Source organism: Rhodofomes roseus (genome assembly GCF_022264815.1).
Source record: "Rhodofomes roseus strain CIRM-BRFM 1785 chromosome Unknown C8Q71scaffold_1, whole genome shotgun sequence".
In the NCBI taxonomy this organism is placed as follows: Eukaryota; Fungi; Basidiomycota; class Agaricomycetes; order Polyporales; family Fomitopsidaceae; genus Rhodofomes; species Rhodofomes roseus.
Window position 1 is genome coordinate 412,399 of NW_025952957.1, and position 23,827 is coordinate 436,225.

General features: G+C 54.5%; 7 protein-coding genes across 7 annotated transcripts; 2 read left to right on the forward strand and 5 right to left on the reverse strand.

Annotated features, from left to right (window-relative positions):
• Nucleotides 1-40: 40 nt before the first annotated feature.
• On the forward strand, nt 41-2,121 carry C8Q71DRAFT_729216 (IMP dehydrogenase). The gene is made up of 4 exons (XM_047922016.1): nt 41-388; nt 448-634; nt 805-1,957; nt 2,020-2,121. Exons 1-4 carry the CDS (start codon nt 113-115, stop codon nt 2,042-2,044), a joined length of 1,641 nt encoding a protein of 546 aa, XP_047784416.1. The 5' UTR covers nt 41-112; the 3' UTR covers nt 2,045-2,121.
• Nucleotides 2,122-3,140: 1,019 nt separating this feature from the next.
• On the reverse strand, nt 3,141-6,059 carry C8Q71DRAFT_719361 (uncharacterized protein; the record flags this gene model as incomplete). Its single annotated transcript, XM_047921302.1, has 8 exons — nt 3,141-3,267; nt 3,373-3,561; nt 3,619-4,021; nt 4,090-5,392; nt 5,457-5,594; nt 5,692-5,784; nt 5,843-5,878; nt 6,030-6,059. The coding sequence occupies 8 exons, from the start codon at nt 6,057-6,059 to the stop codon at nt 3,141-3,143; spliced, it is 2,319 nt and encodes a 772-aa protein (XP_047784417.1).
• A 3,585-nt stretch (nt 6,060-9,644) lies between these two features.
• Nucleotides 9,645-10,735, reverse strand: C8Q71DRAFT_6677 (uncharacterized protein). Its single transcript, XM_047919662.1, has 4 exons — nt 10,580-10,735; nt 10,151-10,412; nt 9,854-10,089; nt 9,645-9,802 (listed from the first exon to the last, which is right to left on the reverse strand). The coding sequence occupies exons 2-4, from the start codon at nt 10,405-10,407 to the stop codon at nt 9,780-9,782; spliced, it is 516 nt and encodes a 171-aa protein (XP_047784418.1). The 5' UTR covers nt 10,408-10,412; nt 10,580-10,735; the 3' UTR covers nt 9,645-9,779.
• Nucleotides 10,736-12,660: 1,925 nt separating this feature from the next.
• On the reverse strand, nt 12,661-13,596 carry C8Q71DRAFT_6695 (uncharacterized protein). The gene is made up of 4 exons (XM_047919668.1): nt 13,169-13,596; nt 13,031-13,112; nt 12,846-12,966; nt 12,661-12,776 (listed from the first exon to the last, which is right to left on the reverse strand). Exons 1-4 carry the CDS (start codon nt 13,489-13,491, stop codon nt 12,724-12,726), a joined length of 579 nt encoding a protein of 192 aa, XP_047784419.1. The 5' UTR covers nt 13,492-13,596; the 3' UTR covers nt 12,661-12,723.
• A 1,602-nt stretch (nt 13,597-15,198) lies between these two features.
• C8Q71DRAFT_729239 (RuvB-like helicase 1) lies at nt 15,199-17,338 on the reverse strand. The gene is made up of 7 exons (XM_047922017.1): nt 17,099-17,338; nt 16,809-17,028; nt 16,517-16,758; nt 16,162-16,467; nt 15,953-16,113; nt 15,753-15,893; nt 15,199-15,700 (listed from the first exon to the last, which is right to left on the reverse strand). The coding sequence occupies exons 1-7, from the start codon at nt 17,279-17,281 to the stop codon at nt 15,532-15,534; spliced, it is 1,422 nt and encodes a 473-aa protein (XP_047784420.1). The 5' UTR covers nt 17,282-17,338; the 3' UTR covers nt 15,199-15,531.
• A 158-nt stretch (nt 17,339-17,496) lies between these two features.
• C8Q71DRAFT_6839 (histone-fold-containing protein) lies at nt 17,497-18,488 on the forward strand. The gene is made up of 6 exons (XM_047919788.1): nt 17,497-17,697; nt 17,768-17,783; nt 17,839-17,868; nt 17,928-18,142; nt 18,236-18,310; nt 18,362-18,488. Exons 1-6 carry the CDS (start codon nt 17,521-17,523, stop codon nt 18,407-18,409), a joined length of 561 nt encoding a protein of 186 aa, XP_047784421.1. The 5' UTR covers nt 17,497-17,520; the 3' UTR covers nt 18,410-18,488.
• Nucleotides 18,489-18,566: 78 nt separating this feature from the next.
• On the reverse strand, nt 18,567-20,411 carry C8Q71DRAFT_719366 (uncharacterized protein; the record flags this gene model as incomplete). The annotated part of the gene is made up of 2 exons (XM_047921303.1): nt 18,567-20,229; nt 20,290-20,411. 2 exons carry the CDS (start codon nt 20,409-20,411, stop codon nt 18,567-18,569), a joined length of 1,785 nt encoding a protein of 594 aa, XP_047784422.1.
• Between the last annotated feature and the right edge of the window lie 3,416 nt (nt 20,412-23,827).

Consider the following 23,827-nt stretch of genomic DNA (forward strand, 5'->3'; position numbering starts at 1 on the left):
GCTACATTAGGCGCCCGTGAACCGCACAAAAATTGCGGGCAGGAGGCAGGCATGACTCTGGCACGAACGCCCACCATCCTCGTGCCCACCCCTCGTCCACCCCTCGTCCACCATGCCCTCCAAAACGTTCTTCGACCCCTCCACCGCTCTCGATGTCCTCGAGCAGTACAATCGTCTCGATGGGCTCTCCGTCGGCGAGCTCATGGACTCCACCGTCCACGGGGGTCTGACTTACAACGACTTCCTCCTCCTTCCAGGCAAGATTGACTTCGGCGCCCACGAAGTCATCACGGAGAGCAAGATTACGCGCAACGTCGTTCTAAAAACACCGTTCATGAGTAGCCCCATGGACACCGTCACTGAGGGTGACATGGCCATAGCCATGGCGGTGAGCATCCTCTAGCTCGTGTCGCGTGCTTTGTCCGACTTGTCATCCCTGGCGTGTAGCTCCTTGGTGGCATTGGTGTGATTCACCACAACCAGACGCCCGAGGAGCAGGCAGCAATGGTGCGCCGCGTAAAGCGTCACGAGAACGGCTTCATCACGGACCCCGTCGTCCTTTCCCCTTCGCACCGTGCCGAGGACGTCTTAGATATCAAGGAGCGTTTGGGCTTCGCTGGCGTGCCTATTACAGGTGAGTTATCGCACCGCGATAATCTACTTACATGATGACACTTCATATTACCTTCGTTCTTCCGAGCCAACGCGTCATACACGTGTGATCTGCGGAATATTCAATTTTTTTCTCTCTGAATATGAATCATACAGCCTCACTGTCGAACATGTGCTGACATTATCATGTAGATACTGGTGCACTTGGTGGTAAGCTACTGGGCATCGTTACGAACCGCGACGTTCAGTTCCGTGATCCCTCTACTCCACTCTCGGAGGTTATGACCACCGACCTCGTTACCGCTTCCGAGGGCATCACGCTCGAGAAAGCAAATACCATTCTGCGCGACTCAAAAAAGGGCAAGCTCCCCATCGTCGATAGCGCGGGTCGCCTTACCTCCCTTCTCGCGCGCTCTGACCTGCTGAAGAACCAGGACTACCCACTTGCATCGAAGTCGCCGTCGTCCAAGCAGCTATACGCCGCCGCCGCGGTCGGTACGCGTCCCGCCGACCGCGAACGTCTCGCGCTCCTCGCGGAGGCTGGCCTGGACATCGTCGTTCTCGACTCGTCTCAGGGCAACTCGGTCTTCCAGCTCGACATGATCAAGTGGATCAAGGCGACATACCCGAAGCTCGAGGTCATCGCCGGGAATGTCGTCACGCGCGAGCAGGCCGCGAGTCTCATCGCCGCTGGCGCGGACGCTCTTCGAGTCGGCATGGGCTCCGGCTCGATCTGCATCACCCAGGAGGTCATGGCGGTCGGGCGGCCCCAGGCTACCGCCGTATACGCCGTCGCCGAGTTCGCGAGCAAGTTTGGCGTGCCCGTCATCGCCGACGGCGGGATCCAGAATGTCGGGCACATCGTGAAGGCGCTCTCGCTCGGCGCAGGCGCAGTCATGATGGGTGGGCTGCTCGCGGGGACGACGGAGGCGCCGGGCGAGTACTTCTACCACGAGGGCAAGCGCGTGAAGGCGTACCGCGGGATGGGCAGCCTCGAGGCGATGGAGCAGGGGAGGCCCGGCCCGGCGTCGGCGGCGGCGCACGGGGCGGCCGCGAAGGGCAAGGGGAAGGGCCAGGGGAAGACGCATGAGAACGCGGCGACGACCCGGTATTTCTCGGAGTCGTCCGTGGTGAAGGTCGCGCAGGGCGTGTCTGGCGACGTGCAGGACAAGGGCTCGGTCAAGCAGTTCTTGCCGTATCTGTATGCCGGGTTGCAGCATTCGTTCCAGGATATCGGGGTGAAGAGCGCGCAGGCACTCCAGGAGGGGGTGCGCCAGGGCAAGGTGCGGTTCGAGCTGCGCACGGCGAGTGCACAGGTAGAGGGTGGTGTGCATGGCTTGCATTCGTGAGTTGTCTTTATCAATTTCGCGTGCCGTATACATGTGTTGATCGATTTTCTACCTTCAGGTACACGAAGCGTCTTTTTGCTTGATTGGGTTGGTCTGTGTACGTGTGTGTTATCTATTGTATCGATAGTTGGATTGCAACGACGTTTATGTGTGAGCTGCAGCGCGCTTATGGTTTGAAAGTATCGTTGAAGACGTCGGCAGCACGTCGTTGGACGCGACTTCGTGTCGGATCTCCGCGATATACATATGTAGGTTCTACCATGGAGAATTGGCATGCTGGTAAGGCCAGCACGCAAATCGACAAGACTCAAGAGCCCTCAGACCTCAGATCTTCAGACCTCAAGGCCTCAGACCTCAGTACTGACCATCCATAGACTGCTGCGTGTCCGTGTCGCCTGTGCCTACGTCTGCTGATGTTTGCGTTACAGAGCCTTCACTCCCAACCCTAGAACAAGGTTCGGAGTCGATCTCATGCAAGATCTAGATCATCGCATCGGCATACATATGTACAGCCAAATGCAAGTCCTGTCCAGCAGTTTGGTAGAAAGAAGCAAGGTACGTAGAGGGGATGCATGATCTATATCGTGGTAGGAAGAAAACCCGTCTCGTAAACTGTTGCCTTGTAAGATATTTGTACTAGTCAAGGAGCGTGTCAGTCGGAGCGACCGGGGCGGGGGCGCGGCAGCAGATCGTGCCATCGTGGGTGATCGACTTACTTGCCCTCATACATAGCAACTTGGCACTTCGCAAGAAGGACATGCTTGGAGTCTGCCTACCGGAGACTAGATCGGCGTCACTAAAACCTGTCAATTGTCACCGCGACCCGGAAATGCGAGACCCGACCAGAACAATTTGAACGCTGCAATGAGTTGGTGAAGAATTGGCTACTTCGAGGGGAAATGCGAACTGATCTATAGATATGACACTTGGAACAGGGAACAAGAGGTCCGAGGATAGTACTGTAACATACACCGCCATTCCTCCCGTAGTAAATAAGCGATTGTGGGGGGAAATAATGAATTCATCCTTCTGAATCTGCGAGCAGCAAATTAGTGTGACGATAGACACTGTTTACGTACGGAGTTGATTTGGAGGCCGAACATGAGTCAAAATTTGGCTACGAGAATTGAAAGTGAGACGCACAAGACGACCACCATGTACGAGGATTGATACGTCGCATCAACTTGGCCGCCTGCTGACCGGCGATTCCATGTCCGTGATGTGCGCCGGAACCAGGGTTATCGCTTCCGCTACGTTGTCAGATTGCAATGCTTGATCCGGAGCCTGTCTTTCCACGTCGAACCCCCTGGTGTTGTGAAGAGATGCGAAGGGGTAACAACTCCTGTAGCCAAACCCGTTGGAGAACAAAGTAGATGACGATAGGCCCAGTACAAAGCAGTAAGCAACTCACAGTGGAATGCCGGGAAGCTGAGGAATACAACATGTCACATGTGGATGACGCATCGGATTACGTCCAGAACCTCTGTCTTGCATGTTCTGAAGTGGAGCATCGAGACCACTTCCAACATCCGAGGCGCCTCCCAAATGTTGGTTTTGGTCTTGTGCATTCGTATGGTGCGCGGGTCGTGTAGGGGCCGCACTACGCACTGGAGAGTTACTCGAGTAGTACAGCACGGACACCGGTATAGCGACTTACCCGAACTGGGTATGAATATTGTGCGAGACATCGGAAAGATCTTTCTGCTTCATCGCTAGCATGTCTCGATCGAACAAACGGAACTTGCGACCGTGCGCGAGCTTGGACAGCGTGTTCACAATACCAGTCAAGAGTTCCGGGCGAGTTGGCTGACTTGATGAGTACGCCTGGTGCTCGAGATCCTGTATCAAAACTGGAACGTGCGATGGAACGCGGGAGGTCGCTCTTGTGAAATCTGTTTCCTCCATCGATCTCAACAATAAATCGAGATCAGTTAGCGTTTCGCCGACATCCGTCGATTGATGGTGGTGGACGTGCACATGGAGGGCGAACGTGATGAGCTCTAGCTTCATGGTATAGTCTTTTTCCTGATTGTGGGTTTTCTTGATGACGGTGTGAATTCCTGTGATGTCTAAGGCTCAGAAGGGCCCATCAGTTCGATGTTAGTACGTATGCAGACACCTTACGCACCCTTCAAACTGAAGCAGTTAACGTGACCCCAAATCACATCCAGAATACGGTACCGAGCGCCAAGGTGGATATGTTCCCCAGCGCGAAAGCTTGTTTGTAGGAGCCCGAGAATGCGACGATAGACCTCCCTCCCTCCCATCGCCGGGAGAAGCCATAGCAATATGTCTAGCTTCTTCGACATATCAGCTAGCTGCCTCCGGACGTCTTCAGGCTGCATGTGATCAGGAAGTTTTTGTGGGTCGCTGTGAACGAGGCGGGTCATAACGTCCACCAACACGTCCGCCATCATGATAGTCACGTCCTTGTCCAGCGTGTCGTAGTGCCAGGAGGCGCGTGACTCGTCTGCTGTGTCTGATGCAGAAGGATTTGTGACAGTGGACTCGGAAGTGTTGGTACACCGGATTGAATTGTCCAGGCGAGCCTTGTCGGATTCAGTCCAGAGGGCGGCTGCGTTGGAGCATGCCAAGTGGAGAGGCATATCTCGAAGACACTGTTGGATGTACTGGAGTGTTGGCTTGTCGTCTTTGGTAACGGCGGTCCTGAACGTGGCAGCGAAGAGCTCCGAGTCGATCTCCCCGCTGTGCAACACATTGTCCAGGTAGTGTTTCTCGTTCGCTACCCAGCTGCTATGCTTGCAAAGCTCTTCGAGGCGAAAAATGAGGACGGTGAGCGTATCCGTCCCAAATCGTCCCTTCGGACGCGGGTTGACGGGCATCTCGGCGTTGGGCTTCGACACTGCCAGTGGATGACGTGAGATGGCGTAGTGAACCGCGCGGGCAATGGTGTGGACAATACGAAAGACGACCCAACGGAGCCATTGAGCCTGCGGGGACTGGAAGGGGCTATAGGCCAGCACAGCTGGCACGACCAACATTGCGAGCTGGAATGCTAGAAGGAGGGCGACAAGGATGAGAGTTGGCAGAGCAATGATGATACTCAACGTCCAGAGAAAGCCCACTAGACCGATGAGGAACAGCGCCAATGCAAGCTGCAAAAGGACTGGTGGAATACCGATGATGAACGCCACGTGGCACTTCTTGAAGGTCAGTTGGCGTAAATTCCAGATCCGCAACTTCTGGCGGGGTCCAAACTCGACGAGGCCAGCCGGAGTCAACATGTAATTCAGCCATTGATTGACGGATATGGCGATGGACGCGGATGCGAGTCCACAGACGAGGGATGCAAACCAGAGCGCCGCGACATAGTGATGTAGAATAGGCGCATCGGCTGTGGCTCCCGAATCCGCGAGGACGGTGTAACACAGAACAGCGAATCCGGTTACAACAGCAGAGAATAGACCAGCCTTGTGTCGTACCGCGACACCGTCAGCACAGTTCATTGACGCCGACCGCTTGCAGAGTACTCACAAACGTCAATAATGAGTTGATTTCCTCCCACCATCTGTTGATGTCGTCCTTGCTGCGGTGCCACACCGTTTCTGCCAGCTTAGACCAGGGGTCTTCAACTCGTTTCTCAGCATCGTTTGTAGCTTCTGCGGGTTGAGCCTGTTTGAGATTGGGTTTTGACGATTCCACGTGTGATCGCATGGACACAAAACTTGGTTAACAATGTCAGTGTATATCTCATTTAGCGACCACTGACCTGATTGCTCTCGGGTGAGTCCGATTCTCGGAGCGATTCAGAATGCGTCGAATCCCCTTGTCCATCAGTCGCTGTGGCATTACCCTCGTCGTTCTATCTCAAGCAGATAAATCAATATTTGTTGCATCATCAAAACCGTGGCTTGACGTACAGGGGAATACGAAGCAGTCTCAGTGAGAGTCAGTTCCTGGCATCGGCATCAAGAGTCAGTACGCAGGTAATCAAGGCCACCGGCTAGGGGGCAACCACTTGCAACAACCCTCACCGTTGTGGTTGTTGACTGATGGACGGGAGATACAAGTCATAAGTCGTACGCCGTACATCTGAGATGGACTTACCTGAGACAGCGGAGGTCTTTGTGCCGCCATTGCACAGCCTGATGCGCCTTGTGCGTTCGAAAATTCTCGTGTTCTGAGCTGGTGGCAAGGTCATTTTGCATCCTTAAGCACTGCCCGAATAGAGTAACAAACGCGCACAGTGATCACAGCTTGAAACTACTGAAGTCAGACATCATACCTAACAGTGTTATACGGAGTTCCAGCATACCAAGATTTATAACGCGGCACGCTATGTATTACATTGACCTGTCAGATAGTGCACCTTCTACAAATGGAATCATGAGTGCGTACCCGACGTGAGGGATGATTCGTGAGTCGTTGTTCGTGCCTCAGACAACCGTCAAATGAGGGACAGTGTACTGCCATCCCCCTCCCGGAATGACAAGCCTTTTAAACCTACCGATGGCAAAATGAGCACCGCCTGAGCTCTTGTGTGAATAACAAGCGTTGTTGCGGCAAGGCATCAAATCGAAGACCTAATATGACAACAGTACCTTCCCGGAAAGAATAGCCAACGGCGTAATGCTCCAAGTAGGGTCACAACTATCAAATGAGCAATTGAGATTGACGACTCAACTGGACGTCTATGACCTCGTAAGCTTTACGTCTTGCGCGAAGAAGACGATTCGACGCACCTACACCACGAGTGCGTGGGACACAGTAGCGAGGTATCAGCGTTTCGGAGACACAGGCTGTTGCAAATCGCCACGTCTTGACCATCCTCACACGACGAGTCACCGTGCGAGCCTCATGCAGACTGCTTCTAATAGCACGAAGAGGTGAAGGGTGGCCTATCGTCGGAGGCTCACTTACGACAGGCGAATCTTTCTAGGCAGTCTGAGTGTAGCTCGGGGAACGATGAAACTTCAAAGTAGGCATTTGACGTCGCAGAGAACACGCTGAGCAGAGCCCTCAGAGCGCATTGAGTGGGCGACCTCTGATAGCTTCAATCACGCTGTCAAGCAGATCGAAGCAAAGCCTCTCATGTGTTCATTGGCCTTTGGACACCTGCAAGGATCTGGGAGTCTCGGCCATGAATTAGCTATCGCACCCGAGCAGCATCATGGAGAACCTCACTCTTTCGACACAATATCCCTTCGCAGTCAACCACCCGCAGTCGAAAGACTGTACCGCATTGAGCCATTGCAATGCTGCTTCAGGAGCACCGAAGACTTCGTGTGGCCCAGCGTCAATTCGAACTTGCTTCGAGCGCACACTGCGCACACGCCTTGTACATGTGGTGGTCGTGATGAGTGAAGAGATGGCGATGAACCGGCTCCGTTGTTGTTGCGGGATCCGTCGTAGACCATATTTAGCCATAGGCAGAGTAACACGAAGCAAACTCAAATCCGATATCCAGTCCGCATGAAACCAATACGTTACAACCACGACGAGCCTCGCCACGGACATCTAAGTTCTGACCCTACCCTTGTCGGTGCTCTTGGTGGAACGGTCGGGAGCCTTGCTATCCTTGCGTTTCGGGACCTTCGTACTCGTCTGGTTGCTCTTGTCTTTGCTAGAACTTGGCTCCGGTTCCTTCCGCACCGACGATTGACTAGGCTTTGGTCCTGAAACTACCTTTTTGGCTGGACCGCGTGCTACCCATCCCTCGAAATCATCCTCATTGAGATCGTCATCATTCTCGTCTTCACTAGAGCTGAGATGTCAGTCCAGTATACGTGCATCTGATGCCTGGTTTGAACGTACGATGAGGCCGTTTCGTCGGATCTGCACGAATGTATCACGGAACCTGGGTCAGAAAGCGCGCTCATGAGCCGTTGAAACCGAGATTACGTACCCTGTTGTGCCAGCAGTCTTGATGACGAGTGTTGCTGTCGTCTCTCGAACCTCAACGTGTAGCAAGGGCGCAACGGGCTCTTTCTCGAGCTTTGAGTCGTCGGAAAAGGTAAGACTGAGTGCATCCACGTGATTGAGTACCATAGCAATCTGCACGACGACAGCCACGTACCTCTCGACAGAATCATTCGAGACCGGTAGAGTGATGTGTTCCTCCATGTGGCTTTGGTTAGGGTGATAGAGATGGATTGTGATTCGCGGGTCTGTGCAGCGGACTGTCGAGGGAGAAAGACAGTCGCGACTGCTGAACGGGTTGGCCTCTAGATGAGTTAAGTACCGACTCGGGCTTCGGCGGAGTCTATCGACACGCTCCCCTGGACCACAAGACGCTCGTGGCTGTTATCTGCGGCAGTGCATAAGTAGAAGGTGCATCCATTGTACGAGTTTCGACACGAAGGGAGATGCAAGAACCTGTGGTCTGCCCCGACTCAGAGTAAGCGCATCAACTGGAGCTTGTCGCAGTGTATTCGCAGAGTCAGCACTGTGGTGACCGGTTGTGATCATGATGTCCTATACGGGCGCGGCTCTGGTGTGCGGCAAAAGGTAGGATCAAACATTGAGTCCACACTGTGCAAAGAAGCAGGGTTGCATACAGAAATCCAGTGCAAGATGTCGCAGAACGGTGGCCGATGCCAACGCCGACCTCGGACTTGGATGATTACATGAGCTGACCTGATGGAAGTGAGATCCGATCAAGATTCAAACCAATCTCCATAGTGGCGCCCCTGCCAAATACTGAAGCTCGCCTCAGGATCGCTTTCCAACCTCAGGCTGCGACCGTGATTAAAGCATACAAGCTCGCGGTTGCGTAGCCTCCGAATCGATTTCACGAGTATGGAGAAGACCGGAAACGCACCTTGGGGACTCTCAGGCTGTGATGGGATGCGCGAACTTGAATGTCGCTGGATGAGGTGAGTGACTACGCCGCTATGATCGTCATCATAATCGCCCGTTCTAACACACGAACTCTGACCTCGCTGGGTATAGCATCGGATCAGGTGTCAAACCACACTGTGTTCAAGACAAGGCGCGGCGCAAGTAACCAGACCCTGGTGCATAGTGCCGCTGACCTGTCGCTGACCGACATTGAATGGCCGCCGTAAGCGTCGCCGTTGTACATGCCCGACGCACTACAAACGGGCCCCACCCTGCCCAGGGCCCAGGCTGAGGCTCCCGATGATCAATGTATGTAGTAGTCTGAGATCCTACCAAGATCCGACTTCATCTCGGTTCTCCGCCGCCCGCGCAGGCGTCCCCGTAAGTACTTATTGTACTCAAACTGTACTCAGTCACATTCAGCGCCAGCCGTGGTTGTGACGCTACCAACACGTTGCCAAAGCTGATCTCCCAAGCTCAGAGTACAACGCGAATCTGTATAGCAATGTAGATCTGGTATGCAAAGACAAGCAGCTCCAGGCCCCCGAGAGCAATTGCACGCCGTTCTGGCGGGCGAGGCGGTAAGCTTATATGTTCAGTCGGATACTACTGCCCTTGACCATCCTTCTCAGGCTCTCACTACCGGCTCAATGAGTCGGCACTGCGTATCGAAAACCTACGTACACTCGGATACTGCTCGTGTTGTAGGCATGATGCATTAGCAGCTCGGCAATGGGCCATTGGCTAGACTTTCATCGCGTCTTTCATCGCGTCGAATTTCAAGACATACGTAGACCGTAACCGCCGAGTGCCACAACAGCAACATCGCTCAGCCTCGCCATGCCATATGCATTCGGACTACCTCGGATTCTAGGTGGAATAGCAATGAAGTGCTCCGCGCTAGTATAGCTCGGGATCTTTGTATCACACTGCCAGTTGGAATCCAGCTGTACTCTACGTCACATTGTTCACAGCCTCATCACGAAAAGCAGTGAGTCTGTTTCTCCTACCTCCACCCTAAGGCCTTGATATCACTTCTCCTATATGATTGTATTAGCATCAGAGCGCCGCAGAACACAACAACGAATTACCGATCATGTCCGTGCGTAACACCTGCGCCTCGCGCAAAGCCCAGATCTCATGCTCAGCCAGGTCGTCCGACCCTTTCCAGTCCACCGTCGCCGTATCGTACCGTGCATGCGGGACCCATCCGACGAGGTACACATGCCCCGGAATCGCCTTCGGGATGCTCGTATCTCCCGCGAGCACCAATTTGACCAGCATATGCGTATGTTCCAGTGGCTCTCCGGATACATGTGCGATCTCTCTACATGTTCACAGATCTATCAGCAATCGACCTCCAGAGCATGTGGGAAAGAAACGCTCACGAGAGTATCATGGCAGAGACATCGAACTTCTTTGTCTTCTTCTTCTGCAGCTGATGATGAACGAACTCCTCCATAACCCGGGTGATGTTCGTGTATCCGTCGGAGGATCGGGGTTTGTCGCAGAAGACGAGCTTGAGCCCCGCCTTGGGAAGCGTGTAGAAATAAAAAGGCGGTGCGACGTTCAGGCGGTGGCTCTCCTGAGGAAAGCCCATCTCGATGCCCGACCCTGTACTTGCCACGGTGTCGAAGTAGAACATGGCCCCTGTCGATGACCGAGTGAGTACTGGGTATACTCGTTTTTTATGACCGCCTCGACAGCTGCTATTTTATGCTGTTTCGCTGCTTGCGAGAGCTACAGCGGCCCATTGATGACGCCGGTCAAGATACTAGGTGATGGTAACACCAAGATTCGCGCTCGCCAGGACTCACAATAGTCGTCGTCAAGAGTGCGCGCTTGGGGCGTGCATTGAGGCTCTCAGAGTCAACTTACAAAACCGACAGCAGCCTCCAATTTCGATGGACGACGTGTGCGGTTTGACACGCACTACTCGCCGGGGCTTCCGCGTTTCCGATCACGACTTCAACAAACAATAACCAGGCGCCCGCTTACGGGTCTTGCTGACCTCCATTCATGAGTTCGGGGTTTGAGACCGTAAGAGACAGGTCTGCTCTAAACATGTCACCCATTGATTCGCTAAACCTAGACACAATGAGGTTCAAGTGCCCGCTGCTGGGCCTGAACAGACCATTATGTCTCTGTTATGGCGACTAAGGCCACTTATGCAGGACGTTATCGAGAGACAATGTTTAGTCGTTATGACAGGAGGCTCATGATGCGTGCGTCGGCACCGTATCATCTTGATTCTCAAAGCTACCAGACAATTTGGAGCACGTGACGATACCAAGCGGTTGATATGATTTACAAATTAGGCAAGTCGATTGTGCCAACATACATGTTCGAGTCGATTCGGATGACTCGGAGCTGCGTATCCCAACATAGTGTCCTCCTCCACTCAAACCAACGTTGTTTGCGCCATCAAAGCTACCTTGTAGGCCAGGCTGTCAACGCCTCACAGCGTTGCCCTTGTTGCCGGCGACGACCGTCTTTACTGGACCCCTCGGTTTCCAGTCGTCGAAGTCATCTTCCTCCTCAATCGTCTCTGATCTGAGGTGACCGAATGGTCAGTGACAGTGCAGCATCAGAAAATCGCTACGTACAAAGGCGTCGTCGGTTCGATCTCCGGCAAAGTAGGAGGCGCAACCTGAGGGTTGGATTCCGTATCGTTCGGCCTGGTGTCAATGTCAGTTCGATAGCAATCCCGTTCAGGAGGATCGACGCACTTCACATCGGACCCCTTGGAGCTAGACATTCCCGGCAATGCGTTGAGAAGATGAGCAGTAGGCTAGCGGGAAGCGGGAAGGCGGGGTGGAGTCTATCAACTCTATCGCATTTATAACTGAGCGTTCGGCAGCGACCGCGCCCCAGAACCACAGAATTCCGGATGCGTACTCCAAGGCCAATTCTCGAACTCCTTATTCCATACGGCCTGTCAGTGACGGTGCGGGCGGTGGGCGGTCAGGGCCGTGCCCCTCATTGTTGTATGAAAGCTATCCGCTCGTACTTCGGACTAGTACAGTTGGTCATCATCCCCGAAGATGACAAGGTTTGTTTGCGCAGAGCATGCGCGTGAGATGCATTCGCTTCTACTTATCATAGGCCACTGAAGTCGACTAGTATTCAATAGCTGCTGGAATCTACGCTGTGACCATCATCACGATATCATAGTTTGCACAGGGTAGACAGGACTTCTTGCCCCTGGTGGCTGCCGCCGCGATCTCAGGTGAGCACTTCTGTGTGCTGTGTCAAACTGTGCGCTCATATCCAAAACAACAGCCGCACGAAGGGCGTAAACATCGCATTTTCGTACCCCAGAAGTGCGAATGTCTGTCACATGTACCAACTGTTTGACAACATTGACAGACATCGTAGGTTGATACGGCTGTTCAATTCGTGTCTTGTTCTTCAACACCGCTTCGCCTTCCCCTATGCTTCCGTCAGGTTTTGATCAAGCTGTCGATCAGAAATGGGGAACGGCGCTGTTCACAGGACCGTTGTCTGATGCTTGGGAAACACGGATATGGCTCTCGTACCAAGCTCCCGCAGACGCTCACCACTCAAAAGGCAGTGGGCGATGGCGATACCTAGCACGTACTCAAAAGACTACAAGACATCCCAGATCGTCATGAGGCTTGCCGGGTGTATCAGTCACAAGGTACATTGCTGCTATATTTACACACCTGGCCCGTACGCGTACCGCAAAGTCGTAATAATACACGTGCGAAGTCGTTCAAATGCTGCCGCTACTGTACAATGTATACTGGCTCTGAGGCCGAACTACTTTTGGATCTCGCACTACGATAAGTGTCCCTTCCCTATTATGACGTAGTCTGGTATCATACTTCCATTCCATGACCCGGAGGCCACTGTAGTGACGCCTCGACGATGAGTAGTACTAGAGTAGTCGAGGAGCAGATCGCAATGTCAGCTCTCTGCGAGCTCTGTTCGGCTCCCATCATAGATGGTATGCGGCAATGTGACGCATGATGGTCAATGATGCCAAAAGTTCTGGAAGAGGAAACGAAAGCCGTGAGCCTTCTGATTTACAAGACAGACGGCCGAAGAGTGGCCACTCACCGATTGCCAGACTTGCGTGCGCCTCGTTAATTGTCAAGACATTCCCGGATGTGCGAAACGCGGGCTTGTTCGGAGGCTTCAAGCTGTAATGTGCCACAATGTAGTTGCGTGAGTCGGTACACTATGACATGAAGCAGTGTCAGCCATAGGTATATAGACGTCACGTAGAGACCGGCAACACTCACCGACCACTCGTGCTCAGAGTCACTCTTGTATGTCCATCTGTATTCCTCGCCATTCGACGCTTCGAACTTCCGTACAAGTGATCTGTGAGTAGCATAACCATCAGCCTGCGTCAGACAAGGTGTAGAGACATGACGAACCCTCCAAACAGCGAGATCTTTTTGAGATACTGGTTCATGGGAAGAGACATGGACGTGCCCATGAAAGATATCCGCCCAAGGGTCCCGTTGGACCCAAACTCGAGGGCGACCGCCGGCTCCCGCTGTACGGGTCGGTAGTCGCGTTGGTTCGACGACCGACGACCGACATTGTATATCATCAGAGCAGTGGGGGGACCGTCCGTGGGGCTCGCAGATGGTCGTGCCACACGAAGGAACAAACGATCATAGATGTCGTCGAAGTCAGAGCCGGTGTACAGGCCGGAACGGTCCTCAAGGTAGTACGGGAGAGCCTTGTTGATCATTGTAGGTACCCTTGTGGTGAGGGAATGTTACACTAGTAGACGGCGTGGCCGCAGTATGAAGGGGAACGTACAAAGAAAGGGTATAGGCGGGGATGTGTCGTGAACCGGTGAGCGTGTCTGCGCACAACGGTCATATATAAAGGCTCGAAGGCCGAATAGACGCGTGATCCCAATACGAATTGCATCAGCACTGGGGGGTACCGCAGTGGCCGCGACATCGAACGAGATCCCCCACGCCCTGCATGCGGGCGAAGATCCGTGCCACCAGATCCAGAGCACTCGACTGAATTGGCCTGCCAGCAGGGAAGCTCCCGAGCTCCCGGGATGGCTCTCACCTGCGCGCTAGCGCAAATAGGTCTCGTCTGTTGATTTGCTTCCGCGAAGGCGCCCCGACGTCTCTGACTTGTGTGACACTCCTGTCGCTGCGTCGACGGGCCGCGACCACCAGGGCGTCGTCCGGGGCTCGCTGAAGCACTAATCTGTCCGCTTTTAGCATGTCCGGAGGTGGCACGGCGATCGGACTGCCATGGCTCACCCTTGCAGAGGTTAGGCCATATCGCGAAACCATGGTGCAGATCAAGGACATTCTGCCACTGTAACACCATTCCCGTCGTATCACAGAAACGACTTGTCACGAGCGCAAACACAGACCTCTTGTGAGATTTTATATACTAGAACTCCTAGAAGCAGTAGCACCCACCTATCGTCGCTATCTGAGTCGCTCTTCCAGACGCCTCGTGATCGCTGACAAGGAGATGGTACTGGGAGGTTCCTCCGGTTAATGGCAGCCGGTGTACCGCGATACCAATTATATGAACAAGCTCTCCTACGATGGACCGCGCTTCTCGTAAGATCTTCGGAAGCGAAGCCACATGGAATGCATGTCTTGGTCTTCGACACACAGGCGACCTGTTGGTTGGGTGGCGTTATGAACCCCATTGATGACTCGCTGCACTTCTGAGCTCATCGGAATGAACCAAGATGGCGTTCACTTGAGCTTGTCATGCGTGCTTGTCCAGGAACCCACACTTTGAGTTTAGATGTCGATGCATCCCTGGCGTAGTGATGGTCAGAGCGGCATGAGGCACACATCGAAAGAAGCCTGAAGCCACATACCTTTCCCCGATTGGCGTGGTATGGGGATCAGCTGACCAGCCGACCGAGCCGTTTGACAGAGGTCGCTGCTTCACATCCACGTAGCTGGTATCTCGACAGACGTGGGATCTACATACGTGCTTAGCCTAGAGGAATCACCTAAATTCGCTGATTCTCCGAGCATACCTGTCGGCGGCCTCAGATGCGGGGCGAAAACGCGAGCGGAACATAGTACTCACCCGTGCTGAACACGAAGTCCTTTCACATCTACAAATCATGTAAATTTTCACAGCAGCGAAGGGTACCTCATGCCGGCGGAAACAGCGACGTCGCACGATACTGTATATCTTCTGAGGAAGAAGTTCACAACGTGGTGGTATGATAACCTTAACACAACGAACTCACCCTGCTGACCGCGGAACAACGGAGCGCAGAAGACTGTCGTAGTGGTGCACTTCATTGCGGGCCTTGAACAACAACATCGGACATTGAGGGGTCCAAGGGACGACGGAAGATTGGTCAGAGCATAGCAACTGACCTCCACGCAGAACCTAGAAGTCAATGGGGGTGCGTTCTGAGTTCAATTAGATTACCGAAGAGAACACAGTCCCCAATAAGGCATGTAAATAGAGCTGGCTGATCACAGCAACGGACACCCAAGGCGACGTCTGCGAAGGTCATATCCGACCAGGCCGTTCAATGCAATTCAATACAGAGTCACGTTGCAGGCCCCGAGGATCTAATACATCGAATATCAGTACAAACACTACGGGCCATCGCACAAGGTCCGCAATTCATTTTCGTGGCCGTCCCCAGCCCTGCCTGCGCCAGCACTGTCGAAATTCCGTCAGTGACCATGGCACTCGGATCGGCACCACCATCGGTACGTACGCACCCAAGCCAAGAAATACAGAACGGACGAAGCACAGTAATAGATTGGCGCGATTAGACGGTTTTGTCAGCGTCGAAGCCGCCTTGCGGACCGATTGCCTCCGCGCTCGTCTTCGCGTCCAGGAAAAGCTCGCCCATCTCGCTGATGTCTTCCAGCTCTATTTGTTTTCGGCCAGCGAGTATGGCGAGGATGGACGCTGGCGTGAGCAGCTGCAGCGCGTATCTATGACAGCTAGTCAGCTAGCGTCGAGGTGAATCAGGAGCGAAGTGCCGACCGAAGGGAGCTTGATTCGCCACGCTCCGCCAGCTTTTCGACCACACCGGGGCCGACTTGCAGGCCTTCGACACTAGCACGCAATTGAACTACCTTTGCGATGTCGGGCTTCGAATAGCGCTCTGTCTTGACAATGAGACAACTGCGATCGCGCGATTCGGTCAGACTAGAAGACGTCCGCTACACGTAAGATATGCATACCGATCGAGGAGATCAACGGGAATTCCATGGGGAGCGACGATGTCCGTGGTTCCGCGCACTAGGGAGTGCCCTCGGTTTGTTGCGAGAATGACTGTTGGTGCCATGGGTGACTCAAGCAAGGCGTTGAGGTAAGTGAAGCATTCGATGTCGAGCATATGAACCTGCGGATATTGAGAAAAGGCTCAAGCAATTGCAGATTGTGCGCCAACCTCATCGATAAAGACGACACCGGGGACGACTTCTGCCACGCCTTGGTCCACGTAGCTCTTTACGACCTTGTTGACCTCCTTCCGAAGCTTCTCTGTCACCTCCGTGCGGCCACTCTTCACGAGGCTGCCCATAACGCTCATGATGTCTTGGCCGCCTTGAGGCCGCGCATTGGCTGCGTCCAAGTCGCCGAGAGTTACATCCTGTACGAGCTCTTTCCGTTTGTGGACGTCGCCCTTCGGTAACGGGACATACGTCTCGGACTCGAGGTCGTATGAAGACGCGTACGCGTCTGAACGCCCTACTCGCTAGCTCTTGAATCAGAGCGACTCGCAGTACGTTAAGACTAGTACTCACCTTCACTGCACCCGTGTTAGCCTCGACATAGACGACGTCTCCGACAACTATCTTTTCCTTCAAGATGGCCTCATATATGCTCGGGTCCAGTCGGAGCTGCTTTGTGCCCTTGACTGTCTTGAGCCCAACGATGACATGAGAGACGGTCTTTCCGTACCCGCTCAGAGGGTTCTCGGACTCCGTGGGGGTGAGTTCGGTAACCTCGCCCTCGTATACTTCTTTTGTCTCCTTTATCCGCAGGCCTGGGAGCAGTCGTAAACCTCACGAGCCCTTATAGATACTCAGAACGTACCGATGGCACGGCGGAAGGCCTCGGCAAGGACCTCCGTCTTCTTCACTTCCGTAGAATACACCTCCGACCCGACCATGGGACAGAACGGCACCTTCGCACCCAGCTCCTGGCAGATAGCCAAAGCGAGCGCGGTCTTTCCTGTACCAGGTGCTCCGGCGAGCAGCAAGGCACGTCCAGAAAACCTGCGTGACTTGACGAGGTCTACTACGACGCCACATGCCTATTGATACAATGGGTTAGCTTATGGGTCATATGCTACCCATCTGACGGACAGTTTCTCAGGTGCATACCTCTCGTGCATTGGACTGTCCAATGAATCCGGCCGCATCTCCACTAGCCGTCCCCTCCGGGGTGAGCCCAAGTCCCTTGATGTGCGAGTGTGGCGCGATGCGTGATGAGCGGGCTGCAGACGTCGTTGAAGGTGGCGGCAGCGCATTGTGCGCAACTGGAGCAGACGACGTCGATGCCGACATGATGAGATGGATTCAAAGAACGCGTCGCGCTTGGAGGAGGTCGTGCAGACTTTGGATGCGTTCGCGAGGAGACGCGCCTCGACCGTTGCAGCAGCATTTTGCAGGTTCAAACTCCGAAAGCGCGCAGACAAAAGGCTGTCTACAGAGACCACGATAACATAGAGTTGTTGTATGCTATCGGATAAATCCTGAGAACGATGTGATTGGGCGGCGGGGAGCAAGCCATCTCCTGCGCCGCGATGTCCTCGTCCAACCAGAAACCGTATGTCCAGCCGGGCGAACCGCTCCAGGATTTCCTTCGTTCATTCTGGCAACGCCAAGTCGATGCAGCAGAACAAGAGACCCCCGACTACAGGCACCCGCCTCTGCCCCTCGCCCGCATCAAGAAAGTCATGAAAAGCGACCCGGAGGTGAAAGTGAGTCGTGCCGTATAACTGCCAGTCAGCATCCCGAGCAGCGCGCTGATACGTACGCTCGCGATTGCAGATGATCGCCGCGGATGGTACGTTTTGCCACGCGCAGTTGACGTGAAAGCGACGCGTCTCACTGCGGCTTAGCACCTATCCTGTTTTGCAAGGCATGCGAGGGTACGTGCTTCGTATGACCAAGACAAGGCCGCGGAACAGCCAACTTACTCACATCGCAGTCTTCATCGCGGAGATTACTGCACGCGCCTTCATCATCGCTGACTCGAACAAGCGGCGAACCCTATCGCGGGCAGACATCGCCAAGGCACTCAGCAAGTCTGACCAGTTCGACTTCCTCATTGACATCGTCCCCCGCGAAGAGCCTCTTGCTGGCGCCGCGAATGCCGGCAGGAGTCAGGGGAAGAAGGCGAGTGGCTCACAGGCGAAGGTTGATGTACGTGCTCTACTGGGAGATATCAACCGCCTTCGTCCAAATATTTCCTTCTACACACTTCGCTCGTCCACTTGCTAATATGCCGCCCTATAGAGTGGTGGTGCTTCGCAGTCCGGCAATGGAGAGGGCACATCCACCAATGAAGGTGTAGCGTCTGAGCTCGATCAGGTAGGAGCCACACAGCATGCCAAGTGAACTGCGCTCACGATTCCATCCCAGCTGCAATCGTTACTCAACCCATCAGTCGACAACCGAAACGTCCAATAGATATCATTATTGATTTCTCGCTAATGTCCTGTAGAACCCCCAGTCTGCTCGCTCTTGCCATTGCTATCCCGCTGTACTACAAGATGTTCCCGTATCCGGATTATTCTATCCAAGATATCCATTGACCCATGATATATCCCATACCTCTCGTCCCTCTTCACCTTCCAGATCGAGCAGTCAGATTCCACCGGTATGCGTCACTCGGCCACGCCGTAGGCGCTAGTTCCTTCTCGTCGAACGTTGTCGGCTTATATTCTAGCTTCCTGACACATTCCCGCAGATGCCGCTCCGTGTAGTCGTCTAGCTGGGGAGAGCCCGGCGACGTAGAGATGCCCTCCAGGACCCTTAGCCGGTCCAGCGGACGCTCTTCATCGGCACGCTGCGAAACGACGCTTTCTAGTAGGATACCGGTGCAGTGCCGCTCCTCCTGCACGGTCAACTCGGAGAGCCTCGGGCAGATACCCGGGACACGAAGGGCTAGCAGGGCACCGGAACACTTGGGCAGGACGGTGAGCTTCGTCAGGCCATCGGTCCGCTTCAGCACTCTCATCCATGCGTCGGACGACAGGAACTCCCCAGCGTCCACCGCAAGCGTGATCTCGCGGATGTCCTGTGCGTGCAGCTTCTTGACAAGGCCCTCCAGAACGTCCTGGCTCCAGAAGTTGCTGATGAGGTGAAGGACGCCGTCATGTACAGAGAGTACGTCCATCGTCTTGTCGCCCAGCCTTTTCACACCAGCGAGCCGCTCAGCATGCTTGTGATCCAGGATCCGGACAGCGTGCAGCGTCCGCAGAGGCCCAAGCTTGATGATATCGTCCGGGATCAAGTTCGCCAGCCTCGCTCCGTTGATCTTGCCGAAGAAGTGCGCCGACGCCGGCGCCCAGATGTTGATCGCGGTGTGCGGCGGAAGTATGAGGTGCGAGAGGAGCCGCGCGGTAGCCTGGGGAGAGAACGAGTGGCCGATGTCGAGCGTACGCAGGCACGGCAGCACTGCGGGCTGCAGGACGGTGTTGAACAAACTCTGGTCGCGTTCGACTTCGAGGTTGAGGTCGGCCGCGACGAGGGCGAGCTCGTCGAGGTAGGGACAAGACTCGAGAAGCTGCAGCAACGAAGACAGAGGGCGCCGGTTCTCGGGGGCATGGTCGTGCAAGCATAGGTGAGTAAGGTTGCTGAACGAGTTTCCTCGCCAGTACGTGAAGCCTCCCATGGTGAGGCGCTCCAGCCGTGGCGTGCATCCGTCGAACAGCTTGGGCAGGAAGGAGTTGCTTATGGGTCCTTGGACGTGGTTGATGGTGAGCGCACGCAGGTTCGGCGCCGGCTGGTTGAAGCGTTCGATCAGCAGACTCCCGTAGGCAAACTTCGGCTCGACGTGCAGCTCCTCGATCCGGTGCGACTCGTCCACGATGTCCATCAAGACTCCAGTGTCCTTCAGACAAGGCACGACACAGTCGTCGCTCACGCGGTCGCGCATGATCACCTTCAGCGGCGCTCCGCGAGCGCGGTGGAGCATCGCATTGACCGACATCGGGCGCGCAGTGTCGACCGTCGACCACAAGTCCGGGAACGCGAAGGCGACGCTCCGCCAGTGGCGACACACCTGGGACACGTGCATACCGTCGATGGGGTCCGGGTTGGTGGTGTATGAGTGGGGGAAGGACTGTGCGGGCTCGACGACCATCTTGAAGATGTTCGCGAGGAGCTCGATAGGGATGGCGTTGATCGGCGAGAGTGCGTTGCGGACGTACTGGAGTGCGGTGGGCATGGCCGCGAGAGCTTTCTCGATCTCGTCCAGCTGCGCAGAGGTCACTTGGGAGCGTACGCTGCAGCGAAGCGTCAGATGCTCAGCAGTCAGTCGAGAGTCTGTGAGGACGATGACGCACTCTCTCGGATGGCATTCGGTCGCGGACATGGCGTGTATGGCGCTTGCGAGCTTGAGAACATTCGTGTAGCAGAGGCGTTTGCTATCTGCAGCTACATCGTTGGTCATACCACTGGCTGCCATGCTGCTGTGGACTTCAGACGGAAGGAAGAGTGCAGATGGGCGAGATAGATGCGGCCGAAGTTGTTTGAGTTGCGGGAGCTGTGCGCCGTTTATGACCTTCGATATGTAGAGGCTGACCCCGTCTGCCATGTCAGCCGCCACAGATCTGCGAGCTGGACACAGCGGTCGTTCATACGGGGTTCTTTCCGGCAGGTCTCTGAATTCGCTTGGTGAATCAGTGATATCCAATTGACCCACAGCACACCGGTACCCAAGACTGAACGGTAGCGTATCGTTCAATTCGTATGGGAGTTTAAACGACGGACAGGATCGGGTGGGAACCGGACAGTCGTTCTAACCCCTCTCATAGAGTTATGTGGCCAGAGAATGCCCTATCGTTTCCCCGGAGGATTCTGTGAAGATGATGGCCAGTGGCGTGGTATTGAAGATGTCTTCGACGTTGCATGCGTACGGGCACGAACTCTGTGACGATTGGTAGTAAGTATTGGACTGGAAATCTACCCAGTGCAGGCACCCTGGAATATTTTCATTGGGGGTGACCTGGTACTTATTGTATAGGAATGATGCGTTGAGAAACAAAGTAGGCGAGTATAGTATATGACATGGAACCTATTGACGGCTTGGTTCCAGGTCGAACTTGGTGTACATCGCCAGAAAGTTAAGTACTTGGGAAGTACTGCAGCAGGCGCTAAAGGAAGGTTATGTAAACATGTCACGGCATCTGCCGCCGGGCTCTCCTCCTCCTCCTCCGGTCACTTGCACCTACAGAAGTGAGGCGGCAGCAGAATCTTAGCACGGTTCCTAACACTCTTCTGCGTTAGCTGAATACAGTGCAGACTAGGTGGTCTTGCCTCCGACGTGCTCAGGCACAGCTTGCTCACGCCCATCATCAGTAAATCATCCGTTCTATATACAAGTTGAAGGATTCGTGGCTGCTGATATTTTAAAACACAGGTGTCACCGACCGAAAGGCGTGAGCTTCTCGAGGATCAAACACCTCCACCTGGACCGTGAGTGAGTCAACAGCGGCTGAGGAAGTAAAATTTACCGTGACGGTTGACTGCTATGGAAAGTTCACCCCACCGCTGCTGCGATGCTTTTTTCGAAGTTCCAGAAATCGTGGCTCGTTCGACTGCGTAAAGGCACGGCTGACAAGAGCCGAAGTGGGATCATGCGTAGCCAACTCTGCGAGCTCCTGGTCGCCCAATCCTACCCAAGGAAATGTACCCGTGAGTGACACGTTCATTGACCGCGGGGGGCTAATGTGATATCGGCGCATCTGGCAGAGCCCACTCACGAGTTTTGACAAGATAGTTGTTATCGAATACCTCGAGGACGAGAGTGCGCCCCCTCTGCATGCGGAAAGCCCTTTGTGCCCATGCGCGCTGCGGTGCATGAGGCGTCAAGGTTTTTCAGGGTCGCAAGCTCGCCCAGGGGGACCTCAGGCCGCTGAACTTCCAAGATTCTGGACGCCCGAGAGGTGGCCACATCGGAAGTCGATGGAAGTCGATGGCATTGGCTTCATCTAGGCTAGGGTTGAGGGTGGGGTGAAGTACCCGCTTCGTTTGGGGTCCGCGGCCGTCGCCACTTGGACTTGTGGACATGACAGTGGAAATCTGAGTATGATAATGATCTGGACGGTGTATTATAGTCTGGGTATGGACCTGTCATACAGGCTGTAGTTGCTCGTCCTGTGGTAAGTCTGTCATTTTGTGTTTCGGGTTTCCCCCTGGGTACGAGTCCCCGGGAGTGCATGATCAGTTATCAGCGTCGCGGCTGTGAGCGTTTGTACCGCTTACATGCTGCTAACCCGTGCGCTTACAAGGAGATAGGGCGGACAAGAAGTCACTGATCATCTACAGCAACCCGCTGTTGTACATCGCTCGACCGCGCGGTGGGCGGCGTACGAGCGATGCGAGGTCTGTGTGGGCTTGACGACGTTCGTCCATATGCATACCTAGGGAATCACAGGGTGACATTGATCGGTGAGACGGACATAGGTTGGTAACAAACAAGATGTTTATGTTCATTGCTAGCATACAGTCCACGAGAGAAATGGAAGGCTTGAATAAGTCCGCCGGCCGCGCGGGTCAGGTTGATCATGGGAGCACGGTGGCCTCCATTATTAGGATCGCCGTCTCCCTCCGCACTATTTACCTTGCACATCTACTTACGTGCGAACCGAAGACATCAAGCGATTCATAGTATCCGGCGTGTACTTGCGCGTACACTGCCAGTACGCCGTTGGAGATCCGCCATGAGCATATTTGGGAATCATGACGTAATTGATCCATACTACATCTCGGAATGTTCAATTTCATGCTCGCATGACGCGTGTTCGATGAGGACGCGTACGAGGGCGAGGGCACGAAGGATAACTAGACTAGTACTGCTTGAGGCTTCAGGTACTTGTGAGGCTCTGCGATACCGTCATCTACGTATCGGCACTTTCCGCTAATTGCGAGTGGCTGAAGCGCTGAAGCCTGGACTGGTTTCAATCGAACATTGGATGCCTTCCCGCAGGCTTTTCAGTGATTCTAAATGCATGCGCGGGCCTTGAATCTTATGGTTAAGGAATGTTTATCTGCAGTGCGCCTCCGTAGCTCCACTCAAAATCCATGGACACTACCTTGCGGAGTTCAAATGATGCCGCGCTGCCGTGGTGGCACAACGTTACCGTCGCGTAAGACACTCAGGCTGGCTGTGCGAATGTGTCTGTATATTTTCAAGCATAGATATCTCACTGACTCGCATGTTCCATGGGCGAGGCTTGTCTGCTGTCATTGTCGAGCTAGACGGCTGCGAGACGGCTTCGTCGAGCGAATATGCAACGAGGTAGCGTCGTCGCGTGGACTCGGACATGCTAGTATGAGACGGCTTCGTCAAACGAGCACACTCTGAGCACACTACACGACGGAAGTACGCTACAAGACGGTATCATCGCTCGAAGCGACTCGTCACGTAGAAACGTCATCACTCAGAGGAGGCATTACATAGAAGTGGCATCGCGCACAGGCGGCATCGGGGCGGGTCTCCAGGGTAGCGCGTAGGTCAAGGGTATATGGCATAGTTTGCATGCAGGTCCGGGCGGTGCACTTGGCACGGCAAACCCAGAGCCCAGAACCGTACGGCAGTGTTATCACATAGTTTCGTTGAGCAGGCTTCTGTGTTGTCGAGGGGGCACTAACCAACGCCCCTCTGTCGACACCATCGACGGGTTAAGCGCCGTCTTCTGACCATCCCGGCGCCCATCCACTCAATATCCCCACAATTCCCGCTTGTTTTCGTGCGAATACGGCGCAGAGCACAGTCAGGGTGCGACGCGCGGGCGCGACGGTAAGATCCAAATCTCGTCGGAGGCTCAAACTCAACTTTACGGACGTGTTTTGTACCTAGAAGGGGGGGTCCTACCCCCC

What these genes read in the sequence shown, in the direction of transcription:
- C8Q71DRAFT_729216 (XM_047922016.1), top strand. Translation starts at nt 113, where the DNA reads ATGCCCTCCAAAACGTTCTTCGACCCCTCCACCGCTCTCGATGTCCTC. An exon ending in CGCTGGCGTGCCTATTACAG is followed by an intron (nt 635 to 804) that starts GTGAGTTATCGC and finishes ATTATCATGTAG; the next exon opens with ATACTGGTGCACTTGGTGGT. An exon ending in GGTGTGCATGGCTTGCATTC is followed by an intron (nt 1,958 to 2,019) that starts GTGAGTTGTCTT and finishes TTCTACCTTCAG; the next exon opens with GTACACGAAGCGTCTTTTTG.
- C8Q71DRAFT_6677 (XM_047919662.1), bottom strand. Translation starts at nt 10,407, where the DNA reads ATGTTCTACTTCGACACCGTGGCAAGTACAGGGTCGGGCATCGAGATG. An exon ending in GTCTCTGCCATGATACTCTC is followed by an intron (nt 10,090 to 10,150) that starts GTGAGCGTTTCT and finishes GTGAACATGTAG; the next exon opens with AGAGATCGCACATGTATCCG. An exon ending in GTTACGCACGGACATGATCG is followed by an intron (nt 9,803 to 9,853) that starts GTAATTCGTTGT and finishes ACAATCATATAG; the next exon opens with GAGAAGTGATATCAAGGCCT.
- C8Q71DRAFT_6695 (XM_047919668.1), bottom strand. Translation starts at nt 13,491, where the DNA reads ATGATCAACAAGGCTCTCCCGTACTACCTTGAGGACCGTTCCGGCCTG. An exon ending in ACTCTGAGCACGAGTGGTCG is followed by an intron (nt 12,967 to 13,030) that starts GTGAGTGTTGCC and finishes TTCATGTCATAG; the next exon opens with TGTACCGACTCACGCAACTA. An exon ending in GCACGCAAGTCTGGCAATCG is followed by an intron (nt 12,777 to 12,845) that starts GTGAGTGGCCAC and finishes TTCCTCTTCCAG; the next exon opens with AACTTTTGGCATCATTGACC.
- C8Q71DRAFT_729239 (XM_047922017.1), bottom strand. Translation starts at nt 17,281, where the DNA reads ATGTCGGCATCGACGTCGTCTGCTCCAGTTGCGCACAATGCGCTGCCG. An exon ending in GGCCTTCCGCCGTGCCATCG is followed by an intron (nt 16,759 to 16,808) that starts GTACGTTCTGAG and finishes GACTGCTCCCAG; the next exon opens with GCCTGCGGATAAAGGAGACA. An exon ending in GGCGAATCAAGCTCCCTTCG is followed by an intron (nt 15,701 to 15,752) that starts GTCGGCACTTCG and finishes TAGCTGTCATAG; the next exon opens with ATACGCGCTGCAGCTGCTCA.
- C8Q71DRAFT_6839 (XM_047919788.1), top strand. Translation starts at nt 17,521, where the DNA reads ATGTCCTCGTCCAACCAGAAACCGTATGTCCAGCCGGGCGAACCGCTC. An exon ending in GTTTTGCAAGGCATGCGAGG is followed by an intron (nt 17,869 to 17,927) that starts GTACGTGCTTCG and finishes CTCACATCGCAG; the next exon opens with TCTTCATCGCGGAGATTACT. An exon ending in TAGCGTCTGAGCTCGATCAG is followed by an intron (nt 18,311 to 18,361) that starts GTAGGAGCCACA and finishes ATTCCATCCCAG; the next exon opens with CTGCAATCGTTACTCAACCC.